We start from the raw sequence: 26,488 nt of genomic DNA on the forward strand, positions 1-26,488 counted from the left end.
GCAGTGGATTAGGGTTCCCATTTCTCCAAAGCCTCTCCAGCATTTGTTGCTTTTTGTCTTGGTGATTATAGCCATTCTAACTTGTGTAAGCTGATATCTTAGTGTGGTTTTGATTTGAGTTTCCCTGATGACTAGTGATGTTGAGCATCTTTTCATGTGCCTGTTGGCCATCTGTATATCTTCTTTGGAGAAGTGTCTGTTCATTTCCTCTGCCCATTTTTTGATTGAGTTGTTTGTTTTTTTGTTATTCAGTTGTGTGAGTTCTTTATATATTATGGAGATTAATCCCTTGTCAGATATACGGTTTGCAAATATTTTTTCCCAGCTGGTGGGTTCCCTATTCATTTTGATCCTGGTTTCCTTTGCCTTGTAGAAGCTCTTTAATCTGATGAAGTCCCACTTGTTTATTTTTTCTTTTGTTTCCTTTGTCTGAGTAGACATGGAATTCAAGAAGATCCCTTTATGGCTGATGGCAAGTAGTGTACTACCTATATTTTTCTCCAGGAGTTTTATAGTTTCAGGTCTCACCTTCAGGTCTTTGATCCATTTTGAGTTAATTTTTGTGTATGGTGAAAGAAGATGGTCACACATTCTCTGGTGTGAACTGAGCTTTTTATTATTATTCTTTTATCTACCCTATTGACTTACTTATACTTCTTTAAAATGATTTTTAGTGGTTGCCTTTGGGTTTCCAGTATACATTTTTAAATAATCCAAGTTTACCTTCTAATGATATTATACCACTTCTCATGTAGTATATGTATCTTATTATGGTATGTTCCTAATTCTTCCTTTAATTCTCGTTATACCTGTCACTGCATATGCTATTAATACCCAATACATTGTTACTTCTTTAAACAGTCATTTTTTAGAGCAGTTAAAAATATGAAAAAGAAAAGATTCTGTTTTTACCTTCATTTATTCTTCATTTCTTTGTGCAGATCCAAGCTTCTCATCTTTATCATATTCCTTCTGCCTGGAATTTCTTCTTTCTAAAATACTTCTTATAGGGTGAGTCTCCTGGCAATGAATTCTGTTTTTGTTTGTTGGGGAAGTCTTTATTTCTTCTTCACTTATGAAGGATATTTTCACTGGATATAAAATACTGGTTGGGCATTTTTTTTCTTTCAAGACTTTATAAAGTTGTCACTCTACTGTCTTCTTTCTTGCAAAGTTTCTGACAGGAAGTTTATTGTAATCCTTATCCTTGTTCCTCTGTATGTAATGTGTTTTCCTGTCTCTGACTGCCTTAAAGATTTTCTCTTTGCCCTTCAGCAATTTGAATGTGATATGCTCAGGGTATTTTTGGGTATTTGGGTATTTATCTGTTTGGTGTTTTTAGAGCTTCTTCTAGCTGTAATTTGGTGTCTTGTCATTATTTTTGGTAAGTTCTTAGCCATTGAAATATTTCTTCTGCTGCATTCTCTCTTCCTTCTCCTTCTGGTATTCTAAGTATGTGTATGTTACACTGTTTGATATTTTCCATGGTTCTTGGATGTTCTTTCCTATTTTCTTTTCCTACTCTTTTTTCTTCTTTACATTTCAGTTTGGGTAATTTCTATAAGCCTATCTTTGAGTTCACTGATTCTTTTCTCAGCTGTTTCAAGTCTACTAATAAGCTTGTCAAAAGCATTTGTTATTTTTGCTGTGTTTTTATTTCTAGCATTTCCACCTGATCCTTATGATTTCCATGTCTCTGAAAATTACCCATCTGATCTTACATGTTGTCTGCCTTTTCCATTAGAGCCTTTACCATATTAATCATGTTTTAAATTCCCTGTCTGATAGTTTCAAAATTTGTCATATCTGAGTCTAGTTCTGATAATTGTTTCATTTCTTCAAGCTGTGTTTTATAATTTATAAATTATAATTTATAATGCTTTATAACTTTTTGTTGAAAGCTAAACATGTTGTATAGGACAAGAAATACTGAGATAAATATCTGATATGCTTGGAGAAGACCTCAAATTTCCTTCTGCTAGAATTGGTGTTAATCTTTTAGGGGGAGTTGGGCTTTTTTTGAAGTTTCTTATTGCTCTGGTTACCAGAGTTGACATTTGTTGTTGCCCTGAGAACCAGAGACTTTAAATTTCCCTAGTGCCCCTTGTCTCCTAGTGTCCCTTATCTCACTGCTTGGCTTTGGATTTCCCCTTTGTGTTATTTCTCAGAGTGAATCTGTTTCTTGTAGCTATATTCCACTGTTATTGTTACTTCAGTCTTGTTAGTGTGATAGTGGAGGGTGAGTGGAATTCTGTGATGATCTCTTAAGCCTCAGATTTAGGCAGGTACTAGAACCTGGGTCTCAGAGGTGTGGACTTCACAAGACTTTCCATGCTACTTCTAGGGGTGGAGCTTCTCCCTTTCTTTCTTTTTCCCCAATTGTAGTGTCTAGATTAGGTTTTTTAAGCCCTCTTTTTAGCTAAAGTTTTTTTGTAAGTGATTTATTTATGCTTGATAGAGTATTTATTCTGCAGTTATTGGGTGCTGTGTTATATAAGTGTCTATTTAGGTCCAGTTTGTTAACACTGCTCTTCAAATCTACATTTTTATTTATTTACTTATTTTCCTTTTTGGGGTCATTTGTTCTGTCAAATACTGAGAGAGGTGTTAAAAATTTCCCCATTATGATTATGGATATTTTTCACTTCTTGTAATTCTGCTAAGTTTTGCTTTATTTATTTGGAGACAATGTTATTACATGCATACAAATTTTAAATTGCTATGCCTTCCTGATGAATTATACATTTAAGCCTGTGAATTATATCTCTGTTAATGCTTTTTTGCATTAAAGTCTACTTTGAATACTGTTAATATAGCTAGAGAAGCTTTCTCTTTGTTTATGTTTGTGTAATCTTTTCCATAATTTTTATTTTTAACTGTTCTCTATCTTAATATTTTAGGTGTGATTCTTGTAAACACCATAATAGTTGAATTTTGTTTTTTATTTAGTATATAATTTTTGTCTTTTGGTCCAATTGCATTTTATGTAATTACTGGAATATTTGGGTTTACGTTTTGCTGTGTTATACAGACGTCTTACATTTTGCTTTTTATATGTTCTACTTGTTCTGTGATCTTGCTTTCCCCCTTTTTTGCATTTATTAGGTATTTTAATTTTGTTTTTCCTTTCTGTTGGCTTAGTTGTTATACACTCTTTTACTATTTTTTAAATGTTTACCCTAGAGATTAAAACATCTATTTTCTTTCTTTTCTTTAAATATGTAAATTTATTTTTTCAATACATAATATAGTCATAAGATGTAAAATTCAAAAGATGCAAAAGGTTATATGGTAGAAAGTCTTCTCTCACAGCTGCCTGTTAGCCACCCAGTTCTCCAGATGACTCAGAAATGTGTATCTACCGGTACAGTCATCAGGGCTCTTTACTGGCCTCCAAATATACTGTGTTTACTGCTGTCTAGCTGGAAGTCTTGGCCCATATCTTCCCGCTTATTCATCTGTCTTCTCATCCTTCAAAGCTCAGTTAAAGCCTCTTTATCCTACATGAAGCTTTCCTGAACAAATCTAATCTTAACTGATCTTCTGATTTCTGATGGTAATTGCAGTTTTCCTCACACATTTTAGCACTTAATTATGTTGCTTTGTGCTGTTTTCCTTCAGTTTCAAGTATGTAAATCTTACTTTCCATCCTAAATTGTGAGTTCCTTGAGGGCAGGATAATATGCTTTATTTGGTCTATGTAATGCTAAGCACACAGCAGATGCCCCCAAAATACTTGTGTAATTAAATTGCCTCTCTGGTAATGGCTGTCAGAAGCTAGCTTTCCAGGAAAATTTCAGTTTTGGTGCATCTTGATTCTCAATTGTATATGGTAGATACAGTTTTTAAGAGTTGCTTTTGAATGCAAAATTGCAGACACAGATTTAGAAACTACTCGAGAAAATTTTTGCTTATAAAATTGTGTTATTTTTCATGCACTTTGCTTTTCATGTTGCTGTGAGAGTAGAATTAATGGAATATCCGTTCCTAATTCAGTATCATAGTGTAAAAATATTCATTGCTACTTAAGACATGTGCCACTTTCTTTTTTGAGTACTAAGTACTGTTTTCCAAAATATCTTCTTTCTTCATTACAATTTTTCTTGATTACATTTTTGAAAAATGGGAAAATACTGAAAGATACTAGAAAAAATTACTCTACTCCTACTAGTGAGAGAGAAACATTAACATTTTGTTGTGTATGTACTCAGTTTTTTTCTGTATAATATCTATATATATAATCTATATCTATCTATCTATCTATCTATCTATCTATCTATCTATCTATCTATCTATATATAATAGATGAGTTTCTGCCCTCTGAATTTCTCACTTTGTAATTCTTAATGTTTGCTTTTCAGCTTTTCCTAAAAGGATTCCTGTACACCTTAGAAGTGCTTGAGGAAGAGTGATAAAGGCAAGTATCTAACTCTTTGTAGTCAGTGAAATAACTTGGTTCATGGCCAAACCAAAATGTTTTGGTCACCATATCTATCAAAAAACCAAAAAATTGGAAAGAAAACTTAAAGGAAAAAAAGAAAAACAAAGATAATTCATATATCATTTGGAATGTTTTTTTAGAGCACTCTCCTAAACATTTGACAGATTTCAAAAACATAATTTTTTTTCTTATTTCTGATATTAATTCAGACCAACTTGTTTCTTGAATGTGAACTAATGGCATATTATGTCTTTGACAAAACTGTCATAGAAAAATTGTTTAAAATTCTGAGAATTTAACAGAGTTATCTGAAATGCCTCGTCTGTAGGTAGCTACCTTTTCCTCCTCTTTTTCCCACTTTTCACTCTCTCAGCCTGCCCCCTTTCTCCTGTGTCCTTTTGTTCCCTTTGCCCGTTCCCCACTTCCTCTGGTTTACTTATAAGAACTTTACTTTTCAGAGAAGCTGAATAAAAGAGAAGCCAACATTTCCTTCCTACGAAAGCACACTTAGCATTGCAGTTGAACTTGTTTGTGTCAAACCAGGAATCTCAATATAGTTATTTGTGAAATTTTCTAAACTGAGCAATAGTTATTATTCATTTGAATTTTACTGTCTTACAGAAGAAAGTAGGGGAATCCTAAAAAACTTTGACGTTATTGAATTCCTTTAGTGCTTGCATTCTTACTGTCAGCATTATAGAGTTAATTATTACAGCATTGCTGTGTTTGGTATTTTTGGCACAGCATTTGACCTTCCTCAATATTTGTCATATATTGAAAGGTGGCTTTAAAGATTTTTCTATTGGCCTACAGAAAATTTTAGCGAGCTTCAAAATATTGATTATATTTCTTGTCAATGCAATAGGTTCTTTGTTTTTCAAAATTTTTAACTTCATGTTTAAAACTCAAGTTAGGGGCCGGCCCGGTGGCGCAAGCAGTTAAATGTGCGAGCTCTGCTGCAGTGGCCCGGGGTTCGCCAGTTCGGATCCCAGGCGCACACTGATGCACTGCTTGTCAAGCCATGCTGTGGCGGCATCCCATATAAAGTAGAGGAAGATGGGCACGGATGTTAGCCCAGGGCCAGTCTTCCTCAGCAAAAAGAGGAGGATTGGCAGATGTTAGCACAGGGCTGATCTTCCTCACAAAATAAATGAATGAATGAATCAGTCAATCAATCTATCTATCTGTCTGTCTGTCTGTCTATCTATCTATCTATCTATCTATCTATCTATCTATCTATCTAAGCTATCTCAATTTAGTTTTCACTGGGGTTCCATGTTAGGTAACCTCTGCTAGTTAGTATCAGTAAGCTATGTCTTGCCTTTAGAAATCTGAGAATCCATTACTTTTCTATTATGTAATCTTTGCAGCTATGTAGGTAGCCTGTGCAAACTTTGGCTTGGAAATTGACACCCTGTTTCTAGGTTTTCCTAGGAATGCTGACATTTCATTGTAATTGATCATCATTTTGAATTATTTGAAAATAAATGATGTACAAATGCTAGTGAAATCTCAAATGAAGCTACTGACGTTTAAAATGTACCTTATTCTTTGTTTTTTAAAAATAAGAGGCAGATGGCCACTTGATTAGCTTATAACACTGCCCAAAGAAACAGATTTGCTGAGTAATAAATTTCTAGTACCTTCATATATGAGACAAGTAGGTCATTTGGTTTTCCTGCTAACCTTGACACCATTCCTTTTTTCATGGTATCTTTTACTCTCATGAGAGAAACTTATTTTATATATTTTACTTCCAAAAACAACAAAAAAAATAAGTTGTATTATTTAGCTAATACAATACAAATAAGGAAAAAAGTAAATTACTTCCTCATTATCAGCTTGCTGCTTTCACATCCTCCCATCTTCTCAGGGTCTAAATAGCTTCCAGTGCAAGTAGATATTAGTTGATGTACACTGTTACTAGATTATCTTGGTTACATAGTCCTTTTTCTCTGAGGAGCTCTGTGCTTTGCAGAGTGGAAATAATTCAGTAACTATTAGTCTGTCCTACAAACTCATGAGGGAAGGTGAGGAAAATTAAATAATACATATACTTTGCCCACAAGGAGCCCCAGAAAACTCCAATAGAGGCCAAGACATTCATTAATCTAATAAGGATTAAGGGTTTCTTTCTTGGCTCTCCCAAAGGGAAAGGAAAAACAACAGCAGTGGACAATCAGAAAAAGGGTAAGAGGCTATAGTGGTGTGGCAAGATTTCAGTGTGGCCACAAAGAATTTGAATGAAAGGAAGTGAAATTTCTTACTCTTATGCCTGCTAGTTTGCTTAGTTTGGGAGCAAAAAATTTTGTGGTATTTAGAAAGTAGGAAGGTACTGATGAGAGACAAATGTCTGTAACCCTGTCACACTGTTTATGCTCCTGAGTCATGAAGAGGTCAGGAGATGGGAAAATAGGCATGAAAGAATATGGACAGCAGAGCCACAATGATAGTGTCCATATACATAGTAAGAAGGTCTTCTGAGAGTAGTACCATGAAGAAAACTAGTGGGTTTGCATTCCTGTCCCTCTGAACTCTAGTATCCTTGAGTTCACAGTGAACTCTTATATCCATCTAATTTATGCCTTCTAGATTGCTACTTGGTGTCAAGGAGTCTGCATATCCCCAGAACATGACCAGTATAGTGCTTCATTGGTAGTAACTTAGACTGTTCAAGGTACTTGGTAGTGTAGGGAGTTTTAAAGCTCTTTGAACAGAAAGTTGAGGGAAAATATGGAAAAAACTTGTTACACCATATTTTGTCCTCTCTAGCAGGTTCTGTGCATTAAACAATTTTGTTTTATATATTTGCAGAAACTCAGTACAAAAATAAACACTTTCTGTTATGAAAAATTTCATCCCTACCACCTCCCCTCCTCTTTTTTTGCATGTAATTTCCGTAATCATGGCAATTGTGCTGACCTTACATCTCTTAGTTTCAGCTTCCTTTTAATTTTCTGCATTTAATTTTTTTTAATCTTTTTTCCCCAAAGCCCCAGTAGATAGTTGTATGTCATAGCTGCACATCCTTCTAGTTGCTGTATGTGGGACGCGGCCTCAGCATGGCTGGAGAAGCGGTGCATCGGTGTGCGCCCGGGATCCGAACCCAGGCTGCCAGTAGCGGAGCGCACGCACTTAACCGCTAAGCCACGGGGCCGGCCCTCTGCATTTAATATTGGTGTGTGATTGCTATTTGACCTTTTTTTCCCTCTACTCTTCCATCATACTCAGTTACTGTGTTACTTTTTTGCTTTTGAATTTGTGTAGATATGTGAGAAGATTCTGTCAAGGATAACACTTCAGAGAAGGGAATTTCTTTGAATCTCTCTCTCTGTCTCTTTTTTTTTTTTGGTGAGGAAGACTAGCCCTGAGCTAACATCTGATGCCAATCCTCCTCTTTTTTTGCTGAGGAAGATTGGCCCTGGGCTCACATCTGTGCCCATCCTCCTCTACTTTATATGGGACGCCGCCACAGCATGGCCTGACAAGCCGTGCGTCGGTCCGTACCTGGGATCCAAACCTGCGAACCCCGGGCTGCTGCAGCAGAGCACCCTCACTTAACCGCTGTGCCACCGGGCTGGCCCCTGAATCTCTTTTCTTGATAGCTGGTACTGAGCAAAGCTCTAGTCTCTCTGGAGACAGATTCTTTCTGGATCATTCACTCCTATGGTGCCAGAAGGTCATTTGTGCTTCAGTGGAGAATTAAATTTATAAGATTTTTATTTCCGTTTTCTTCTCATAACAGCAAACCTCTCCCCACTAGTTACCAGTGACCTTGATGAATATGAATGGTGACAAGAAATTTCTCTTTTCCATTAAAATCCACATACAGTTAGATTGGGATATCCATTTCTCACTATTATTCTTTGAATTTACTCTACTGAGTTTCAGCATATGGATAATTAACTGTGGTTGTGAATGAGAGGAATTAAATTGCCTCAGCTATATTGTACATATTGAATGGTCTGTTCTCTCTTGATTTCTCAAGTAATAGCTGTTCTGTCAACTATTATTATGGTTTCCATTCCAAGATGACTCCTCTGATATTCAATTCTTCATATATTGAAACTTGTAGGGATTTTTTTATTTAAACATTGCTGTTTTTATTTCCTATGTACTTGTTTCTGAGCCTTTTCTCCTATTCTAGAAAATAATCATTACCCACTGTCTAGAAAACTTGTCTTTTAATCTTCTGATTAAAGATTGCTTAATGATAGTGCCTATTTGTTTGGCTAGTGGCATGTTTTTCTTTGTTTTAACACTGGAGTTTCTGCATGGATTTATAATATGAGGTTCTTTTTTTTTTTTTTTTTAACATTAGATAGGCATGAAGCCTCCGTCTCACAGCTGCATGTGTAGTTACTGTTGAAGCAAATGCCTTCCTAATTTGACAGTCTTGGTGTGTTTAAAATTTTTGAGTTTGCAAATAAGCATATTAAGTCTACTGATGGAGCCTTCAGGCAGTGAACAGTTATATGAGGACCCTGATCCTGGAGGCAAATCCCAAGATGCAGAGGCCAGAAAACAAACAGAATCAGAACAAAAGTTGTCTAAAATGACTCACAATGCTTTGGAGAACATTAATGTGATTGGCCAAGGCTTGAAGCATCTCTTCCAGCACCAGCGCAGGAGATCATCAGTGTCTCCACACGATGTGCAACAAATTCAGGCAGATCCAGAACCTGAAATGGATCTGGAAAGCCAGAACGCATGTGCTGAGATTGATGGTGTCCCCACCCACCCCACAGCTCTGAATCGTGTCCTGCAGCAGATCCGAGTGCCACCCAAGATGAAGAGAGGAACGAGCTTGCATAGTAGGCGGGGCAAGCCAGAGGCCCCAAAGGGAAGTCCCCAAATCAACAGGAAATCTGGCCAGGAGATGGCAACTGTTATGCAGTCCGGCCGACCCAGGTCTTCATCCACAACTGATGCTCCTACCAGCTCCACTGTGATGGAAATAGCTTGTGCTGCTGCTGCTGCTGCATGTCTACCAGGGGATGAGGCAACTGTAGAGCGGGTAAGTCTGTTAGATTTTCTTTTTCTGTTAACTTACTGTATCTAGGGCTGTCCAAACTTTTCTTTGGTAACTAAAAAGAGATATCTCAGCAAGTACCTCAAAGTTGTGGTAAAAGGTAGTTTTCCTTTTCATTGAATAAATGGGATGAACAATGATCATTCTAGCTAATGAATGAATGCTTATAATTATATTCCTGTTTGCTTCCTAACACATTGCTATATTTTGTTTATTTTACCCTTTTGCTAAAACCTTCAATATACTCACGTGCTCTTTATGTATTAAAAGGTTCAGTTTTATGGCAGACGAACAAAGACGCTTTGTTGTTGTTGCTTTGGTTTTTCACATGAATTGGCTTATATTAATGAAGGTAATAAATAAAGTTCCAGAATTTAGGTTTGTCTGTGCCTAGCATGAAAATCCACTAAATTGCTTTTAATTTTCATGCACAGTGTACCATATTATCAGCATTCAATATACATTTTGCCTTCTATAGTAGAGCATATGCATTCTTATACTTTACTTTTGATAAACAGGTTTTTTTTTTTTGCTGAGGAAAATTCACCCTGAGCTAACATTTGTTTCCAGTCTTCTCCTTTTTTTGCTTGAGGAAACTTAGCCCTGAGCCAACATCTGTGCCAGTCTTCCTCTGTTTTGTATGGGGGTTGCCGCCACAGCATGGCTGATAAGTGGTGTAGGTCTGCGCCTGGGATCCAAACCCTCGAACCTGAGCCACTGAAGTGGAGCGCACCGAACTTAACCACTATGCCATGGGGCCGACCCCTAAACAGGTTTTTTTGGGGCTGCCTTTATGGGAGAACTAGGCATAACAAATATTGGGGGAAACTCCTTCCATGTAATTCTCACTTCACCTTCAGTTATGGTTAGTTGAGGCACATAGAAGAAATAGTTCTGCTAGGGTTTGAAAACGCAGGTACGTGTAGCCAGGCAAGTAGTTACAGTGAGTGAACTCAAGTGTTAAGGGGCTTGGACAGACTAAAGAGGAGATGCCCTGTCTAAAGGGTCAGTGTCTTCTTAGCCTTAGCTGATTGTCTTAATTTAGGACTGTGAGCCCGTTCTTGCCAGGGCTTCTTATTTTTCAAGAGTAACTGGAAAGTTAGATGAGTAATCTCTTGAGATTTATGCAAGCCAAACAGAACATGTTTGTGGGCCAGGTCTGCCCCATAATTCACCATCTTGCTATCTTTTGGCTTTACTTTTATGTATTCCTTAAGGCTTATATGATACTAAGTCACTTTGATTCTATATCTGCTTCTGGCACAGGAAAGTTTGTTTTCCTGGATATTTAGCCTGGAAATCTAAATATTGCATCTAGTACCTTTAAACCTCTCCTACCTAAATGTGACATTAAAAACAAACAAACAAATAATGGACAACAAATCACTTTAAGAAGGTAAACCTGTCAGAATGACAGATGCACTAGAATAACAGAATCATCAGAATAATGATTCACATCATTAAAATTAAAGGTATAAATGAGGAAAAGTAGCATATATTTATGTGCATCATAGTTATCTTTGAAATAAAAAGGACATTTAGTGATTGATTATGCAGTCTAGTTGGCAATAAAAACTAACAATGCAACTAGATAATTTGTCTTAATCTGTACCAGAGAACATTAAGAAATTTATTACTAGTGATTCTGGGATTACAGACTTTTATGTTAAAAGGAAAAAGTCTGAGTAAAGCATGTTGTATGCATTTATATTGTTTTGGAAAACTTCATAAAAAGAGAGCCAAAGGAGAACATTTTTTTTCATAAAATTGTTTCTTTAATATTCTTTGTCAAATTCATTGACATATACTTAACAATAAAACCCACCAATTTTAAATGTACAATTTGATTAATTGTGAAAAGTGTATAGTCATGTAATAACAATTATATAGAACGTTTGCATCACCCCAGAATGACTTCTCATGCCCCTTTGCTTCAGTTAGTCCTCGTTTCTCCAACCCTTGGCCTCTGGCAACCACTGATCTGCTTACTATCACTATTGTTTTGCCTTTTTTAGAGTTTAATATAAATACGATCATACAGTATGTAGTCTTTTGTGTTTGGCTTCTTTCACTTGGCATAATGCTTTGGAATTCAACCATGTTGTCTCATCATTCTTTTTTATTGCTGAGTAGTATTCCATTGTGTATCTATTTGTTTATCCATTCACCAGTTGGTGGACGTTTGGATCATTTCCATTTTCTGGCTATTATGAGTTAAACTGCTATGAACTTTTGTATATAGGTCTTAACAGACACATTTTCATTTCTCTGAGTTATGTGACAAATGTATCTGCACTGTTTTTACTCACAAGACTTTTGACACCAAATGTGTGGGTTTTTTTCACACCAACAACCAGTCCTACAATTCAATTCAATTCTGATAACTACCTGAAATTAACATAGACCCCACAGGTTAAGGACTCAGTCCCACAAGACTGCCCCCACTTCAGAAGTCAGTCACAGGTCCCAGGTTGCCGCCTGTACGTCTAACCAACCAGCTATGAATCAGGGGTTCCCATGACTCCCTCCTCAGGTTCAGTAATTTGCTAGAATGGCTCACAGAACCCAGGAAGGGCACTTTTACTTACGTTCACTGGTTTATTATAAAGGTTACAACTCAGGAACAGCCAAATGGAAGAGATGCATAGGGCAAGGTTGGGGTGAGGGGTTGGTGGTACAGAGTTTCCATATCCTATGTAGGCACACCACCCTCCCAGCACGTGTTCACCAACCCGGGAGCTCTCCGAACGCTGCCATTTAGGGGTTTTTTTCGGCGGCTTAATTACATAGGCATGGTTGATTAAATCATTAGCCGTTGGTGATTGGCTCAGGCTCCAAAATCTCTCCCGTCCCTGGAGGTTGGGAGGTGGGGATGAAAGTTACACACCTCAGGCCATACTGTGGCAGCGTCCAGTCCCGTATAAAGTGGAGGAAGATGGGCACGGATGTTAGCCCAGGGCCAGTCTTCCTCAGCAAAAAAAATAAATAAATAAAGTTACACACCTCTAATCATGCCTTGGTCTTCTGGCAGTCAGCACCCATCCTGAAGCTGTCTAGGGGCCACCAGTCATCTCATTAGCATACAAAAGATACTCTTACACTTCTGAGATTCCAAGGCTTTTAGGAGCTCTGTGTCAGGAACCTGGCCCAAAGACCAAATACGTATTTATCACAGTATGTGTGTAACTTATAAAGTGACTTACAATTTTCCATTTCTACCAGCAGTGTATGAAAATTTCAGTTTCTTCTCATCCTCACGAATATTTGGTATTGTCATTATTTTGAAATTTAGCCATTCTAGTGTGTGTGTAGTGCTATCGCATTGGGGTTTTTATTTTGTATTTTCCTGGTGACGTGAAAAGATTATTGGTAGCGTTTATTTTTTTTGTGCAGTTTATAAAGATTGGCTAGTGATTTAAAAAATAGAAGATTATTTTTAAGGATTGATGTGAATTTTTCCTAGACATTTAAGTGATCTGACAGAACTCTTCAGAATTAGAATAGTCATTCATCCAGAGTTTGCTGTTTGTTTAATTACATCTGCTGAAGAACTGACTTCTTACAGTTTTAATAAATAATATTTTTATAATCACTAATCTGAGAGATAAAGCTTATGTTATTCATGTGTAAAATCAGAATGCAGTAACATCAGTTCTGATTTATAAAATTTGACATATCTAGGTATAGAAGGCACTTAGTTTTAATTTGCTTCTTAAAAGTTTAGGTTATGTTCTCTTTGTGAACAACACGTTGCCATAACCTAAGTACTGTACTTACTTTCTTAGCCAACATAATTGGGACCAAATGGTTTGTCAGTTAGTCAAAGAGTCAGTTACATTTTTATTTTCAAAAAAATGATATGTACTTACTTTGAATATTTTATTTTAACTTAAAACCAAGGTCTTACACTTTTTAAATATAAATATAAATCTACTGATTGGACTTTTTTGTCTTTCTTGCACTTTCATGCGTGGACTACAATGTCTAGTTTTAATTTTTATAAAGTGGAGTGATAACCTAATAACACTTTTGAAGCAGTCTGGCACAGAATCTTAGATTTTAATAATCTGTTTAAATGCCTTACCCACTTAAAATTTGTTTTTTGAAAAAGCAACTTGCCTTTATTGAGTCTTTCCAAAGCACTTACCTTAGTTTTCATAGAAACAACAGCCTTTTTTGTACCCACATCAGATTGGTTTATATAGTATTTAATTAAACTATTTAATTATAATGAGTATAACTAACAGACTGATGTGGGAGCATGATGTGGGAGCAAGATGTATATGGAAATACTAGCCATGAACACTGATTATCCTATGGGCATAAAGTCCACGTGTCTTTTGGAAAAAATGAAGAGTTTAAGAGTAATATGGCAAATTGGTTAAGTGGAGATTAGTTTGGAGAGCATCTGATCTGTTGTATCTTAGTGTATTAAGACTGATTGTTTCCAATTCTAAATATTGGCTCCTCTATTTTTATATCTTCTTTTTTAACTCAAAGGTCTGAGGGTGAAAGTGTTTTAATACTGATGATAGGGCCGGCCCCGTGGTTTAGCGGTTAAGTGCGTGCGCTCCGCTACTGGCGGCCCGGGTTCGGATCCCGGGCCGCACCGACGCACCGCTTCTCTGGCCATGCTGAGGCCACGTCCCACATACAGCAACTAGAAGGATGTGCAACTATGACATACAACTATCTACTGGGGCTTTGGGGGGAAAAAAAAGGAGGAGGGTTGGCAATAGATGTTAGCTCAGAGCCCATCTTCCTCAGCAAAAAGAGGAGGATTAGCACGGATGTTAGCTCAGCGCTGATCTTCCTCACAGGAAAAAAAAAAAATTACTGATGATAAATGTTTAAGTACACTGATAATTCTGTCCGGGATGTTGTTAAGAGCATTCTTATAGACTGTGTGTGCATGTGCTTGTGCACACACAGAGTTATAAGACAAAATTTGAGTTGATTTTGCAGTGTATCCATTGTGTTTGACAGCCATCTGCTTCTGCCTTAGCCATCTGCTACATAACCAGTCTAGTTTTTAAAGTAGATTCTTGGCCTTTAAGCTAGATTCCCGCCCCCCCCCCTTTTTTTAATTCAGATTTAGCAAGTATTTATTGGTGCCTAGTATGTGCAAAGCATGGCCTTGACCTAATGATGGAAATGGGACCTGGTTGGAACAATCATGACATGTTGAACACAAAGGTTCTGTATTCCTTTCCTTGTCAAAGGTTAACTAGCATCAATCTTTTTCCCATAGAAAAATCTTACTGACACATTCTGTCTGCTGCAGTACTTGTATTGAAATGTTTTCATCTCTTAAAGTAAATATATATGTACTTAATAAATATATGCCATATATACTTGGGTAAATTATTACCATTTAAAGGATCATCTTTAAATTCACAAAGGCAGTTGATAATAGTCATAAGCAATTTTTTCTATAAATGCTTTGTGATTTGAAAGTTAAAAAGTTAAGTGTTTTGAGTTTGAAAGAAACAAGCTCAGTATAGAAAACTGAAAATACAGAAAAGTAAAAGAAGAAAAAAATAACTATTGCCAATATTTTGGTGTGTTTTCTCAGTATATTACTTACATGTGAAAAAATACATAGAAGAAAATTTAAATTTATTTTTATTTAGTTATTAACATTTTTAAATAAAATCAGAATCCTATTAAATGCACAATTTTGTATTCTTTTTGATAAAAATTCTATCATGAATATTTTTAGCTATCCATAAATATTCTTTATAGATTTTTACTGATTGTATAATATTACCACATATTTTGTTATAATACCATAATTTGTGTTAAGCATTTTTGTATATTGAGTTGGAGATGGAGAAATGAAAAATATTTAAATTTCCAGTGTAATTTTCTTTACATAAAACAATATATGAAATAATAAGTGGTATTTAGAAGTACCTAATGGTAGTAATGATAATGATAACTACCATTCATTGTGTGCTCATTATATGGCAGGCAGTGTGTTTAAACACATTATATAATTTTCTCATTAATTCTAAAACAGCCCTCTTTTTTGTATTTCCTCTTTTTTATTGATGAAATAGCAGAGGCATAGAGAAGTTAAATATGCACATGGTTTGACGGCTAGCATATTTCTGAAACACTAGAGTGTTTCAGAACTGAAGTAATAAGTCTAGGCCATTTATATTTTGGTTAGATATGTTTTAGTAACTACTGTGTGCTAGGTACTATCTGATTCAAAAACTGCTTTTACCTACCATACCAAACTGTCTCTCCATTTTTATATACTGTACATTGGTCTAAGTACTTGGGAGATACAAAGAATGTACAGGAACTATATGTTTTTCTTACTGCACTTTAAAATGTTAATGACTTCATTTGTATGTATAATAGAAACAATCACCTGTTGGCATTTAATTTATGAAAATTCAGGGTTAGCATTTCATACCAAATAAGATGGTCTTATTTCAGATCCTTCTGTCAGATTTTTAAAAATGGCTATCACATAGACTGTTTCTGTTTTACCTACTCTTCACGTTTAAAGTTCTCCACGGTATCTCTGAAAACTTTCTGATCCTAGACTCAGTGAACTTATAGTCTAGCTGGAGATACAGCAAACAATGTACAACAGTATCTATGTGATAAGTGATACAGACAGGTTGAGAAGAGAAAGATCATTCTGGGTTAAAGTGAATAAAAAGCTTAGAGGAGGAGGTGGGTGTTTTGATTTGGGTCTTGTAGGGAGAAGTAGGATTTAGATATGTGAGTATGTGGGGGTGGGAGACGAGGGTATTTCAGAAAGGGAAATGATACGAGCAAGGAAAACAAAATTTATTGGCAGGATAGTTAGTCAGTTAGAGTGGTCAAAGAAGCATGCATGTCAGCTGCCTCAGGTCCTTTTTGGAATGAGGTACCATATAAACTTGTCTCTCTTTTTTCATCTCATATCATCTGTTCAACATATTTGATCAAACTTCAGAGTGCCTGATACATGCAAGATATTCTGAAAAATGCTATGGTGGACATACAGATGCATAACACTTCATCCCATCTCTTAAGATTTTTAAAACTAACAGGAAAGATAAGAGGTACACACAGAAGAGAAAGTAACTTGTGAATTTTAATAAAGCACATTAATATGAATTATCTCACTTGATCTTAATAATTCTATGAGATGGTAAGGAAGGTCCTTATTGTCATTATTTCACAGACTAGGAAACATAAGTGACTTAAGGGTCACACAACTTGTAAATAAGGAGTGAAGCTTTGGATTTCTATAGGCTGATTCTCTTTCTGCAACACTGTGCTGCCTCCACAATATAATACAGAATGGAATGTGATAAGTGCCACAATGTAAAAACGTGTGTGTTTAGGGATGGAGTAATTAATTTTGTCCAGAGGAATCTGGGAAACCTTTGAAACAGGGGCTTCAGGATGTTGATGTGGGTAATAGGGAGTAAGGATATCCTCTAAGTCAAAGACTTTGGGACTAAAACTAATTAGTGATTTTTTTAGTAAACCTATACTCTTTCAAGGTATATTATGGACTTGAATGAGAAGGCCTGTGACGTTTTGGCTGATATGTTGAGAGAAGGCCTAAAACTGTTGACAGAGTTTGCAAGACAGGTACCGTGTCTTAGCTTTGTATTCCTCCCAACACCTAGCAGGACAACAGTTTGCACACAAATACCTCAGGCAACAATAGCATTTATTTACTGAATAATGAGCAAGTCCTCTTCTCTTCCTACATCTTAAGTGTTATGTCCCTTGGAGTTTTAATCATAGCTCATACCACTCTTTTCACTCGTTTGTGAACTTAACTGCTGTCACACTTGAGCTTCCACCAAATTTTGGTCTCCAATATGACCAATGTTATGATCTTCAGAATTGGTTGTCTAACTCTCTCTTGGTTGTCTGCATAGGCAATTCAAACTCATCATTTCCAAATTTAAATTCATCCTCATCTCTCATAAACCTTTTTGTCTTCTAGTATGTTTTCTGTCTCAGTTGTTTCCAAACTTGAGTGAATACAGTAGAAATCCTTTAGGACACTAGTTGTAAATAAGATTTCCATGCCCTACTCCCAGAATTTCTGACTTAGAAGGTCTGATATGGAGCTTAGAAATCTGAATTTTTAATCAAGTCCTCAGATAATTCTAGTACAATCAGCCCATGCGTGGGTTTGAGAATCACTGGATCTGACTTTCTGGAGCCACCACTCACCAGGTTGGCAACCTTGGAGTTATCCTGACCCCTTCCACTCCCAAATCACATGATCCCCAAGGTTGCCCCTATTTTCCATTCCCAAATCAGTGCCCCAGTTTGGGCCTTCAAGCATCTCATTGCCCTTTCACATCCTTTCTCCATGCTGCATGCAGTTGTGAGAGCTACCCAAAATGCAAAACAAATCGTGTCATTTGCACTGCTTAAAAACCCTTTACTGGCTCCACCATTACCTGAAGGGTAAAGAAATTCCTTAAAATGACATGCAAGCCCTTCCATGATTTAGCCCATGCGGACTTCTTTGCCCTCATGCAGCTCCCTGCCTCATACAGCAACTAGCACTCCTTCCCCACACTTTTTATTTTTCCTCTAAAGTTTTTCATATTTCCATATTTTGGTTTATACTTTCATTCAGTCATTCATTCAACAAATATATATTGAGTATCTGATACATGCTAGGCAGTGGAGATACCATGATAAACAAAACAGATATCATCCTTACTCTAATGGAGTTTATAATATGATAGGGACACATATTGAACAAATAATCGTTAGAACAAATCTAAATTTTTAACTGTGACAAGTACTACTAGAGCCTATTAAAGGGACATTTGACCTAGTTAAGGAAGTCAGACTTCCCTGAGGAAGTGACAGAGATCTAAAAGGTAAGCTGAGGTAATTAGCGATGGAGGGAAAACTGCAGGTCCAATGGCCCTACGATGGGAGGAAGTTTGCTGAGTATGAGAGAGCGAATGGCAGGTGTGTAAGTTTGTGTGTGTGTACATGCAAGCACATGCTGGTTAAGGCTGGAGAAATAGGTAGGAAGCAGTTTATACAGAGGTTTGCAGATAATATTAAGGAGTTTTTCTCCACCTAAGAGGAATGAGTAGGATCAAAGCATTTGAAGCAAAGGGAGCAATATCAACTTTGTGATTAGAAAACATCACTATGCTTATAGCTCAGAGAATGGATTGGAGTAGGTTCAGACTGAATGCAGGTAGATGAGCCAGAAGGTTATGATAGCAGTCCAGGTGAGAGATGACAGTAGTTTGGAACAAGGAAGTGATGGTGAAAGTGGAAAGAAGAGTTACCTGAGGGCAGGGGTTGTGTCTTATTAATAGTTGAATTCTCCATGGCTAATACTTCTGCCCTTGGTTTATTTGTTTCAGTGAATTAGTGAGTAGTAAATAGACCTATGGAGCAAGAAAAGATGTCTATTAGTGAGTTGTACGTGTATCTGATTAGTTGGGAGTGTACATGGATGAATTTTTGAAATGGAGTAAGCTTTCATTCAATCATTCATCAATATTTATTAAATACCTACTGTGTACTAGGCAGTGTTCTGAGTAGTTAGTATACATTAGAAAACAAAACAGGCAAAGATTTCTGCCCTTATGGAGCTGACTTTGTATTGAAGGAGATAGCGTACAATAGATATAATAAATGAATTATATGTTATTTGGGAAGATGGTAAGTATTATGGAAAAAAGGAAAAAAGTAGAGTAAGATAAGAGATCAGGAGTGTGTGTGGAGGTGAGATGAGTTGCAATATAAAGTAGGATGATAAGGGTAAGTCTTATTGAGAAGGTGACATTTAAGTGTAGACTTGACATGGAGGAGTTAGTCACGTGTCTGGCTATCTGAGGGGTAAATACTCAAGGCAGATGAAATAACCCCAGAGTGGGAGCCTGCCTGACATGTTAAAGGAATAATAAGGAGGCCAGTGTGAAAAAGCTGAGTAAGCAGGGCACAGTAGGAAGAGATGAGAGGTTAGAGAGGTCACAGGTGGCCAGATCAGGTAGGACTTCATAGGCATTGTAAGGACTTGAGCTGTTCTTTGAGTGAAATAGGGAGCCTATTGGAGGGTTTCGAGCATAGGAGTGGATGTGATCTGACTTATTTTTTAAAAGGATCACTCTGGCTGCTGTGTGAATAGACTGCCGTGGTCAAGGGTGGAACCTGAGAGACCAGTTAGGAGTTTGTTGTAGAATCTAGGCAAGAAATGATAATGGCTGAAACCAGAATCTTAGCAGCCTTAAATAGAGCAGCTGGAGAGATCAAAGCAAGAGAATACCAATGGTCAGTTTGCAAGATTTTGAAAGTCCCGAATAGGATTTCCCTAGAAGGCAAGTGGAGTTGATTAGCAGTATGTTACACCAAGAAAGGAGTTCTCTATGTTAAAAAAAACAATGAGTCTTGATGTAGATTTTATGCCACAGCATAAAACGTCTTTGAAAAACTGCTCAATTATTGCACAGAAGGCCTAATGAAAGAGTCGAAACTTAAGGAGATGGCTACTGAATATGTGTTTTCATAACAATTGATTAGAGACAGGCCATGTTTAGATTCATAGCGGTCCAGAAATCAAGTGTACATTTCATGGTGTAAATGGAGATTAAATAAGTGCTGTGAAATTTCAGTGTAGTGTATAAATGTGCCACGGTATTAGGATAATGTTAGTGTTTAAAAATAAAATGATAACATCAAGGGGAGAAATGGAAAGTCAAGTTAGAGGAGAAAGGAGGCCTGAGAATTCACAGTAGGTTCAGTTGGTTTGGTTCCCTCAAGTTTTTGCATATTATAGTTGTTTTATGGTGAGTCAAACTTTTAAACACTCAGATTACTTATAACATTATAAAGTCAGATTTTATGCCTCCTCCTCAAATAGAAGAGTGGAAAATAATTATTTCATTAAAATTGCCTTGATTATAATGGAAAATAGTTAAAAAAAAGAAAGGCTTCTGTCCTGGATTTGCCATTTACTAGCTGAATGATTTTAGGCAAATTACTAATGATCTGATCTTTAGTGCTCCTGCCAACTTTGTTTTTTGAGTCTGTGATGTGGAATATGAAAAATTGTGCAGATGAAAGTGTAAGCCTGGTTAAGTGTACTGAAAGTTTTTGTGGTGATATCTCGGTTTACATGCTCTTCTATCTTTTATAAAACGCTGAGGGATCAGAAATGTTTTCCCCCAATGTTTGTTTTACATTTGTTCAATAAATGTTTGAGTGTTTGACCTAGCATTGTTTTAGGTCAGGGGTCTGCGGACTTTTTCTGTAAACAGTAATAGTAAATATTTTCAGCCATATGGTCTCTCTTGCAACTACTCAGCTTTGCATCATAGCGTGAAAGCAGCTACCCACAATATGTAAATGAATGGGCATGCCTGGGTTTGGTTGTGGACAGTACCTGGGCCGTGCCCCATCCTTTGCTCACCCCAGTTTTAGGTGCTGAGAATATGTGAGTGAATAAAACAGATAAAAATATTTGCCCCTTTGAAGTTTACTGTATAGTAAGAGGAGGTAAACAAAGCATATAAGTAAAATACTCAATATGACAGTTGTGAAAGAAGATAAAGAATGCTAGAGCAGGAAATTTTAAGTAGAGTGCTCAGGGAAGTCCTCACTGATATGTGAGCAAAGACCTAAGGGATGTGAGGGAGCACACCAAACCACTCGAGATATCTGGGGAAAGAGCAGGCCAGGCAGAGGGAAGAGCAAAGAGAAAGATTCCACAGGCCTGTACTATAAAGAAATTTTACTGAAATTTTTTTTTCTTGACATCGTTAAGAGGAGGGGATGATAATGCACGTCAAGGCCATAAGTCATAGTTTCTTGTCTATGTGTGTGAGATGGGTGAGGAGCAATACTTGGAACAGTTCCAACTAATGAGAATTTGATCTATATATATTATTTAAACTTATGTTGTATGGTTTAAGTGTTAATACTTTTCACCTTGTTATAAAACAAAATTCAACTGAGTAAATTTTTTTTTTGTTTGTTTGGTGAGGAAGATTAGCCCTGAGCTAACATCTGTTGCCAGTCCTCCTCTTTTTGCTGAGGAAGACTGGCCCTGGGCCAACATCCATGCCCATCTTCCTCTACTTTATGTGTGGGATGCCTGCCACGGCGTGGCTTGATAAGCGGTGCGTAGGTCTGCACCCAGGATCTGAGCCTGCGAACCCTGGGCCGACAAAGTGGAGCATGCAAACCCAATCACTATGCCGCCAGGTCAGCCCCTCAACTGAGTAAATTTTAAAGATCTTTTTGGCTTTATTCAATGATTCATGAATTCAGCAGCAACCAATCTAGCAAATAGAAAAGAACTCTGAAGAGCTGTACAAAATGAAAGACTTTTATAGGCAGAAGGGAGCAGAAACAAGAAAGTTATAATAGGCAAAAAAGCGGATTGGTTATTGCCAGGTTACTTTCTCTATAGGGATTGGCAGGGATTTATCAGGCAGGTTACCTAACTAATGCTGATCAGGCGATTCCTGATTGGCTGGTTTGAGTCCATTTCTGGGAGAAGCGAAACTGTAATTAAATTCTCAGTATTGTGACATGGTGATTAGCATAAGCACCTCTGCTTTTGACCCGTTGTCTTATTTTTAACAAACGTATGCTTATATGTAGCTTTTAGAATAGTCATGTCGAGTTGCCTATTCTAAGGTGTAGTTTCAGGTCACCCTTTCTCCCAAAGTGTATTTGTCCTCTTTCTCACATTCTGTTTATGTACATATATGAATACAAGCAAATATTTATCCTATTCAGACAAATTTCTAAATATGTACATCGAAATTGTCTTTTTTATTAAATGGGACATTTCTTTATAACAGAGACTTTTTATTCTACCAATAACTATCCCTTAAGTACTCGTGAGTGGGAGATTAGCACTTTGAGAGATGAGAGCCACATATAAATCATGTTACAGCCTTATTCTCAAAGACCTTACAGTCTTGTTGGGGTTACAAGATTTATGTAAGTGGCAATTAAAGAAGAAGTGTGATGTGGTATAATCAAGCCCGTAAGTCAGGAGCCTGTGGTTTTAGATTCTAAGAATGTCTTATTTCTGTTATTAAATATCAGTGTGACCTTAAACAAATTAAATTCTCTAGCTTTCATTTCCTTCATTTTTAAGATGAGGTTATCGTACAAAATACTATTTAATATTACTTCTAATTTAAAATGCCAAAAGTCAAACTTGCTGTACTTCCCAGTCTTTTTCATGGCACACATAGAAAATTAAAATATTCTGTACAGTGTAGCCAGTAAAGTGATGACATGTTCACAGCCGAGGTAGTTGATCTAATCACCCTAGCTCTGCTCAGCCATCTGGAGGGCTGAGGTGATCAGTATCTACAGCATCTTTATAACCCATTCTTAGCAGTTAAAAGCTTTGATAGAGAACAGTATATAATCAGATATTACTGAAATTAAGGGCAATAGAAGTTCAGAGAAAGGAGAGCTAAGTATGGGTTCATTATTGACAAGGGCTTTATAGAGAATATACTCCTTAGAGGATGTCTTAGGAGTTTGAAGCATAGTCAGTATAGGTCTTCTACGTTGTAAGACAACACAATACATACATGCAAATTTCAAGTTTCAAAATAGCTGAGATGTGCTTTAAAAAAGAAGAAAACAAAACCCCAGTTGTGAGCTTCTGGAGAGCAAGGACCATGCGTTAGTTAGTTATCTTTATTTATATCCTACATAGAAGCCTAGGGCCTAACCAGTATGAGGACTAGTAAGACATTTAGAGGAAGTAATGAGAGATAAGATTGGAAGAGTGTATGATTATATGTAGCTGATTTTTTTTTTTTTGCGCTAAGGAAGATTCACCCTGAGCTAACATCCACTGCCAGTCTTCGTCTTTTTGTATGTGATTTGCTGCCACAGCATGGCCACTGACAGACGAGTGGTGAAGGTCCATGCCTGGGAACTGAACCTGGGCGGCTGTAATGGGGCACGCTGAACTGAACCACTAGGCCCCTGGGGCTGGCCCTATATAGCTGATTTTTAAAATTTCATTTTAGGGAAGAGGTTTTTGATCTAGCATTATGAACGTGAAACTAAATGATTATGATGATGTGATTGCATATAGGGAGCCCTCAGATTTTTAAAGGGGTTTGCATGTTGAAAATATCATATTAGAGTTTTTTAATAGTTATGTTCAAGATGGAATAAAATAAGAAAAAAATAGCTAAGGTATCAGGGAGCTCCGCTAAGAAGTTACTGTCATGTAATGTAAGCATCTACCAACTTATAAAACAACGTTCAATTCTTCATTTTTATGGGAAAAGTCATTTTGAATTTCAATGTTAGAAATGGTTTGTAGATTCCCAGGCTAGCCCAAAAAGTCCATTCCTCCAAGATCTAGGGGAAATATTATACATTATTCCACAATTACAGTGGTAGCTGCATAGTGAAATAATACTAATCAATACTATCTAAATACCACTTATTTTATACAACAGTAACAATGAGTGAGATTTTTTGCCATACATTCTGAGGAAGAGTAAGCTTAATTAGAGGGAAATGAGAAAGGAAATGCAAACTTTGGAAGCCTGTGAAGGGAGAGTTTAAGGTTAGTGATCTTGGTTCTCTCTTAAGGTTTCAGAGCTCACTATATCATTTTCCTGTTTATAGGTAAATTTAGGAAAAGCAGAGTACCTTTATTAGGCTGCACTTAGGAAATTTTTGTGGGTTGCTTGCAGTATGGACACAGAAAGAGAATTTTTTGTAATGACTGGCTAAAGGTGAAAATCAGAGAAGAGAGGAAAGTGTTGGGGCAGGCAGGCAGCATGGAAGTGGGGGCGAGGTGGGATTACTCTTCTTAGTAATTCCCACTCAAAATCTTGGGATGATTCCATGCTGAATTGGCTGAACCACCCTTCTTAGAATCACAGTTTCCAGGTCTACGTGTGGATTTTCCATGCAACAGAAGTGGATAGCTGTGGGCAGTACCACCTGTCACCTTTCCCCGGTACTTGAGGTGCCATGTAGCACTGCCCCACCTGCTTTCTTTGCCTGCAGGCTGGCACCTTAAGAGCAGAAGGAGCAGCAGGAGCTTCAGACTGCTGTCCCCACTGACCCATGTCTTCACAAGGTGGAGTCGGGGCTGTGCCTGCCTGGAAGGACTTTCCAACTGAGGCCAACACCAAAAAAGGCACATAGAGCTCAGCTCCTGCTGCTGTCTAGAGTTGAGTTCCTCTTTGAATTAACTCTTAAAAACTCATTCTTTCTCATTCTTAATCAGTAACAAATAATTTGTATACTTAGAGTTTGTAGGTTACCCAGAGTTTATAAATAAGTCCTCCATCGCTAATCACAGCAAGATGGCGTCCTGCTCTGTTCAAATGAAAGGAAGGTTTCTAAGATTGAATTAGTTGAGCTATGAGCAAAACCAGAAAGTCCAGGTGTACTGTTCTCCCAAGGGGGAAGAAAAGTGGTGGGAAGCATAATTCCTATTGCTGACCACCAGGTGGTGCCCCTAGGCAGGATCAGTAGATGGAAGTGAAGGGATGACTGTCCTGACAGGACATTGATAAACAGGGGATTATAACTTGAGAAGTAACTAGTACAAGAGATCATTAGGATGTGGGCTGGATTGAGTACAGTGACGATGATATAGCGTAGTAGGTGCCCTATGTAAATATTGAACTGAATTGATGATTATGGAAATAGAATAGACAGTAGAAAAGTAGGTGGGATTTAATGACAGTGTTAGAATAAAAGATAATTAAAGGTAAATAAAATTTAAAAACCAGAGATTTGCTTGGGGGAACTAGTAAGATAATGTCCATTTTTCCACAAAACAGTTGAAAAAATTGTATTTTTCGATGAAAACCAATAGAGATCTCTATTTTTGTTTATTTAGTGTCAGTTAGGTAGTGAACACTGTCAAGGGAATATTTTATTCCCTGTCAGGGAAGTAATGTGGGACTGGAAAAGTGAGGATAAGTCAGAGATGAAGATGTATTTTGACTTTTTAGTTGTTCTCTATTAAAGGTACTTTATAGAGCAAAACTTGATTGCCAAAGCAACTAACTTTTAGGTTTTTTGACCCTAGCTCAGAGATCCAGAATGTGTGTTTCTTTTAATATAGTATATTTATGTAGTGGCCCAAAAGATATTTTGATTATCCTTGATGATCTTATGTTGACATTTAATGTAGTTGTCCTAAGAGTGAAATTGAAGGTATAGGTAGGATGTTCTTGACCTTGGTAAGTTTCTCATGCTAAGTTTATCATCACAGGGATGCTTCTTAAAGTTTCGTTTTGTTTTTTTTTTTTAAATCTGAGTCACATTCCTTCTATTCTGAGCAGCAGCTTGTATTAGAAGGCTCAACATAATACAAAGTTAAGTTCACTATTTAAGTTAAATTTAACTTCCTTTTTCTTTATATTGCAAAATCTAGCCGTTAGAGTAATTAGACCTCCAAAGGAATATCGTATGTGACCTAACTTCTGCTTTCCCTTTTTATTCACAAGGGCTTTGGGTACTTGATCAGTAGCCTTGAATCTTGGGAGTGAGGGAGGAGAATTTTGGCATCCAAAGTCCACTACTCTTTTGTTTATCTAGAACATTGTTACAAGGTCTTGCTTTGGGATTGTTAGCTTCCAAAGACTCATAGGTAGATAAATAGATAGACAGACAGAAGGACAGGTCAAGATTAGGTATTGAATAAGGTAATCACCAGAACAGATTGGATTTTCTTCAGAGATCCTAGTATAATTTTTATCTCAAGAAAGATAGGCAACTTTGGCAAGTTAGCACAATGTTGGGCTTAGTAAGTATTTGTTAAAAAGTGGCTTATTTTGATGTTACATCATCATGACCTGTGATCTTGTCAGTCAATGGGAGCAGACTGGATTTCACTTTTGAGCTTTCATCTTTCAGGGTTACAATATGTATTATGCATTAATTTGTGTCTCTCATTTTATATGTAGATAGACTTTTTGAAAATATCTTTTTCTTAAACAGAATCATTTTAAATATATAAAAGATACTTGATTTTAAGAATTAATCTTATG

At 36.8% G+C, this 26,488-nt stretch overlaps 1 protein-coding gene across 4 annotated transcripts in view; it reads left to right on the forward strand.

Annotated features, from left to right (window-relative positions):
• TMCC1 (transmembrane and coiled-coil domain family 1) overlaps positions 1-26,488 on the forward strand; it is a 258,047-nt gene that overhangs the window by 71,868 nt on the left and 159,691 nt on the right. For 2 of the 4 annotated variants that reach the window (XM_014796767.2, XM_087431560.1), the window contains exons 2-3: positions 4,362-4,417; positions 9,190-9,458. In XM_014796767.2, coding sequence (XP_014652253.1) covers positions 9,231-9,458 — 228 coding nt within the window. In that variant the 5' untranslated portion in view covers positions 4,362-4,417; positions 9,190-9,230. Of the gene's footprint in view, positions 1-992; positions 1,012-4,361; positions 4,418-8,766; positions 9,459-26,488 lie in introns of those variants that run through there. The other 2 variants (XM_087431559.1, XM_014796766.2) reach the window with 2 other exon arrangements.

The sequence above is a fragment of the Ceratotherium simum genome, chromosome 5 (assembly GCF_057802395.1).
Source record: "Ceratotherium simum simum isolate JZ-2026a chromosome 5, ASM5780239v1, whole genome shotgun sequence".
Taxonomy (NCBI): Eukaryota; Metazoa; Chordata; class Mammalia; order Perissodactyla; family Rhinocerotidae; genus Ceratotherium; species Ceratotherium simum.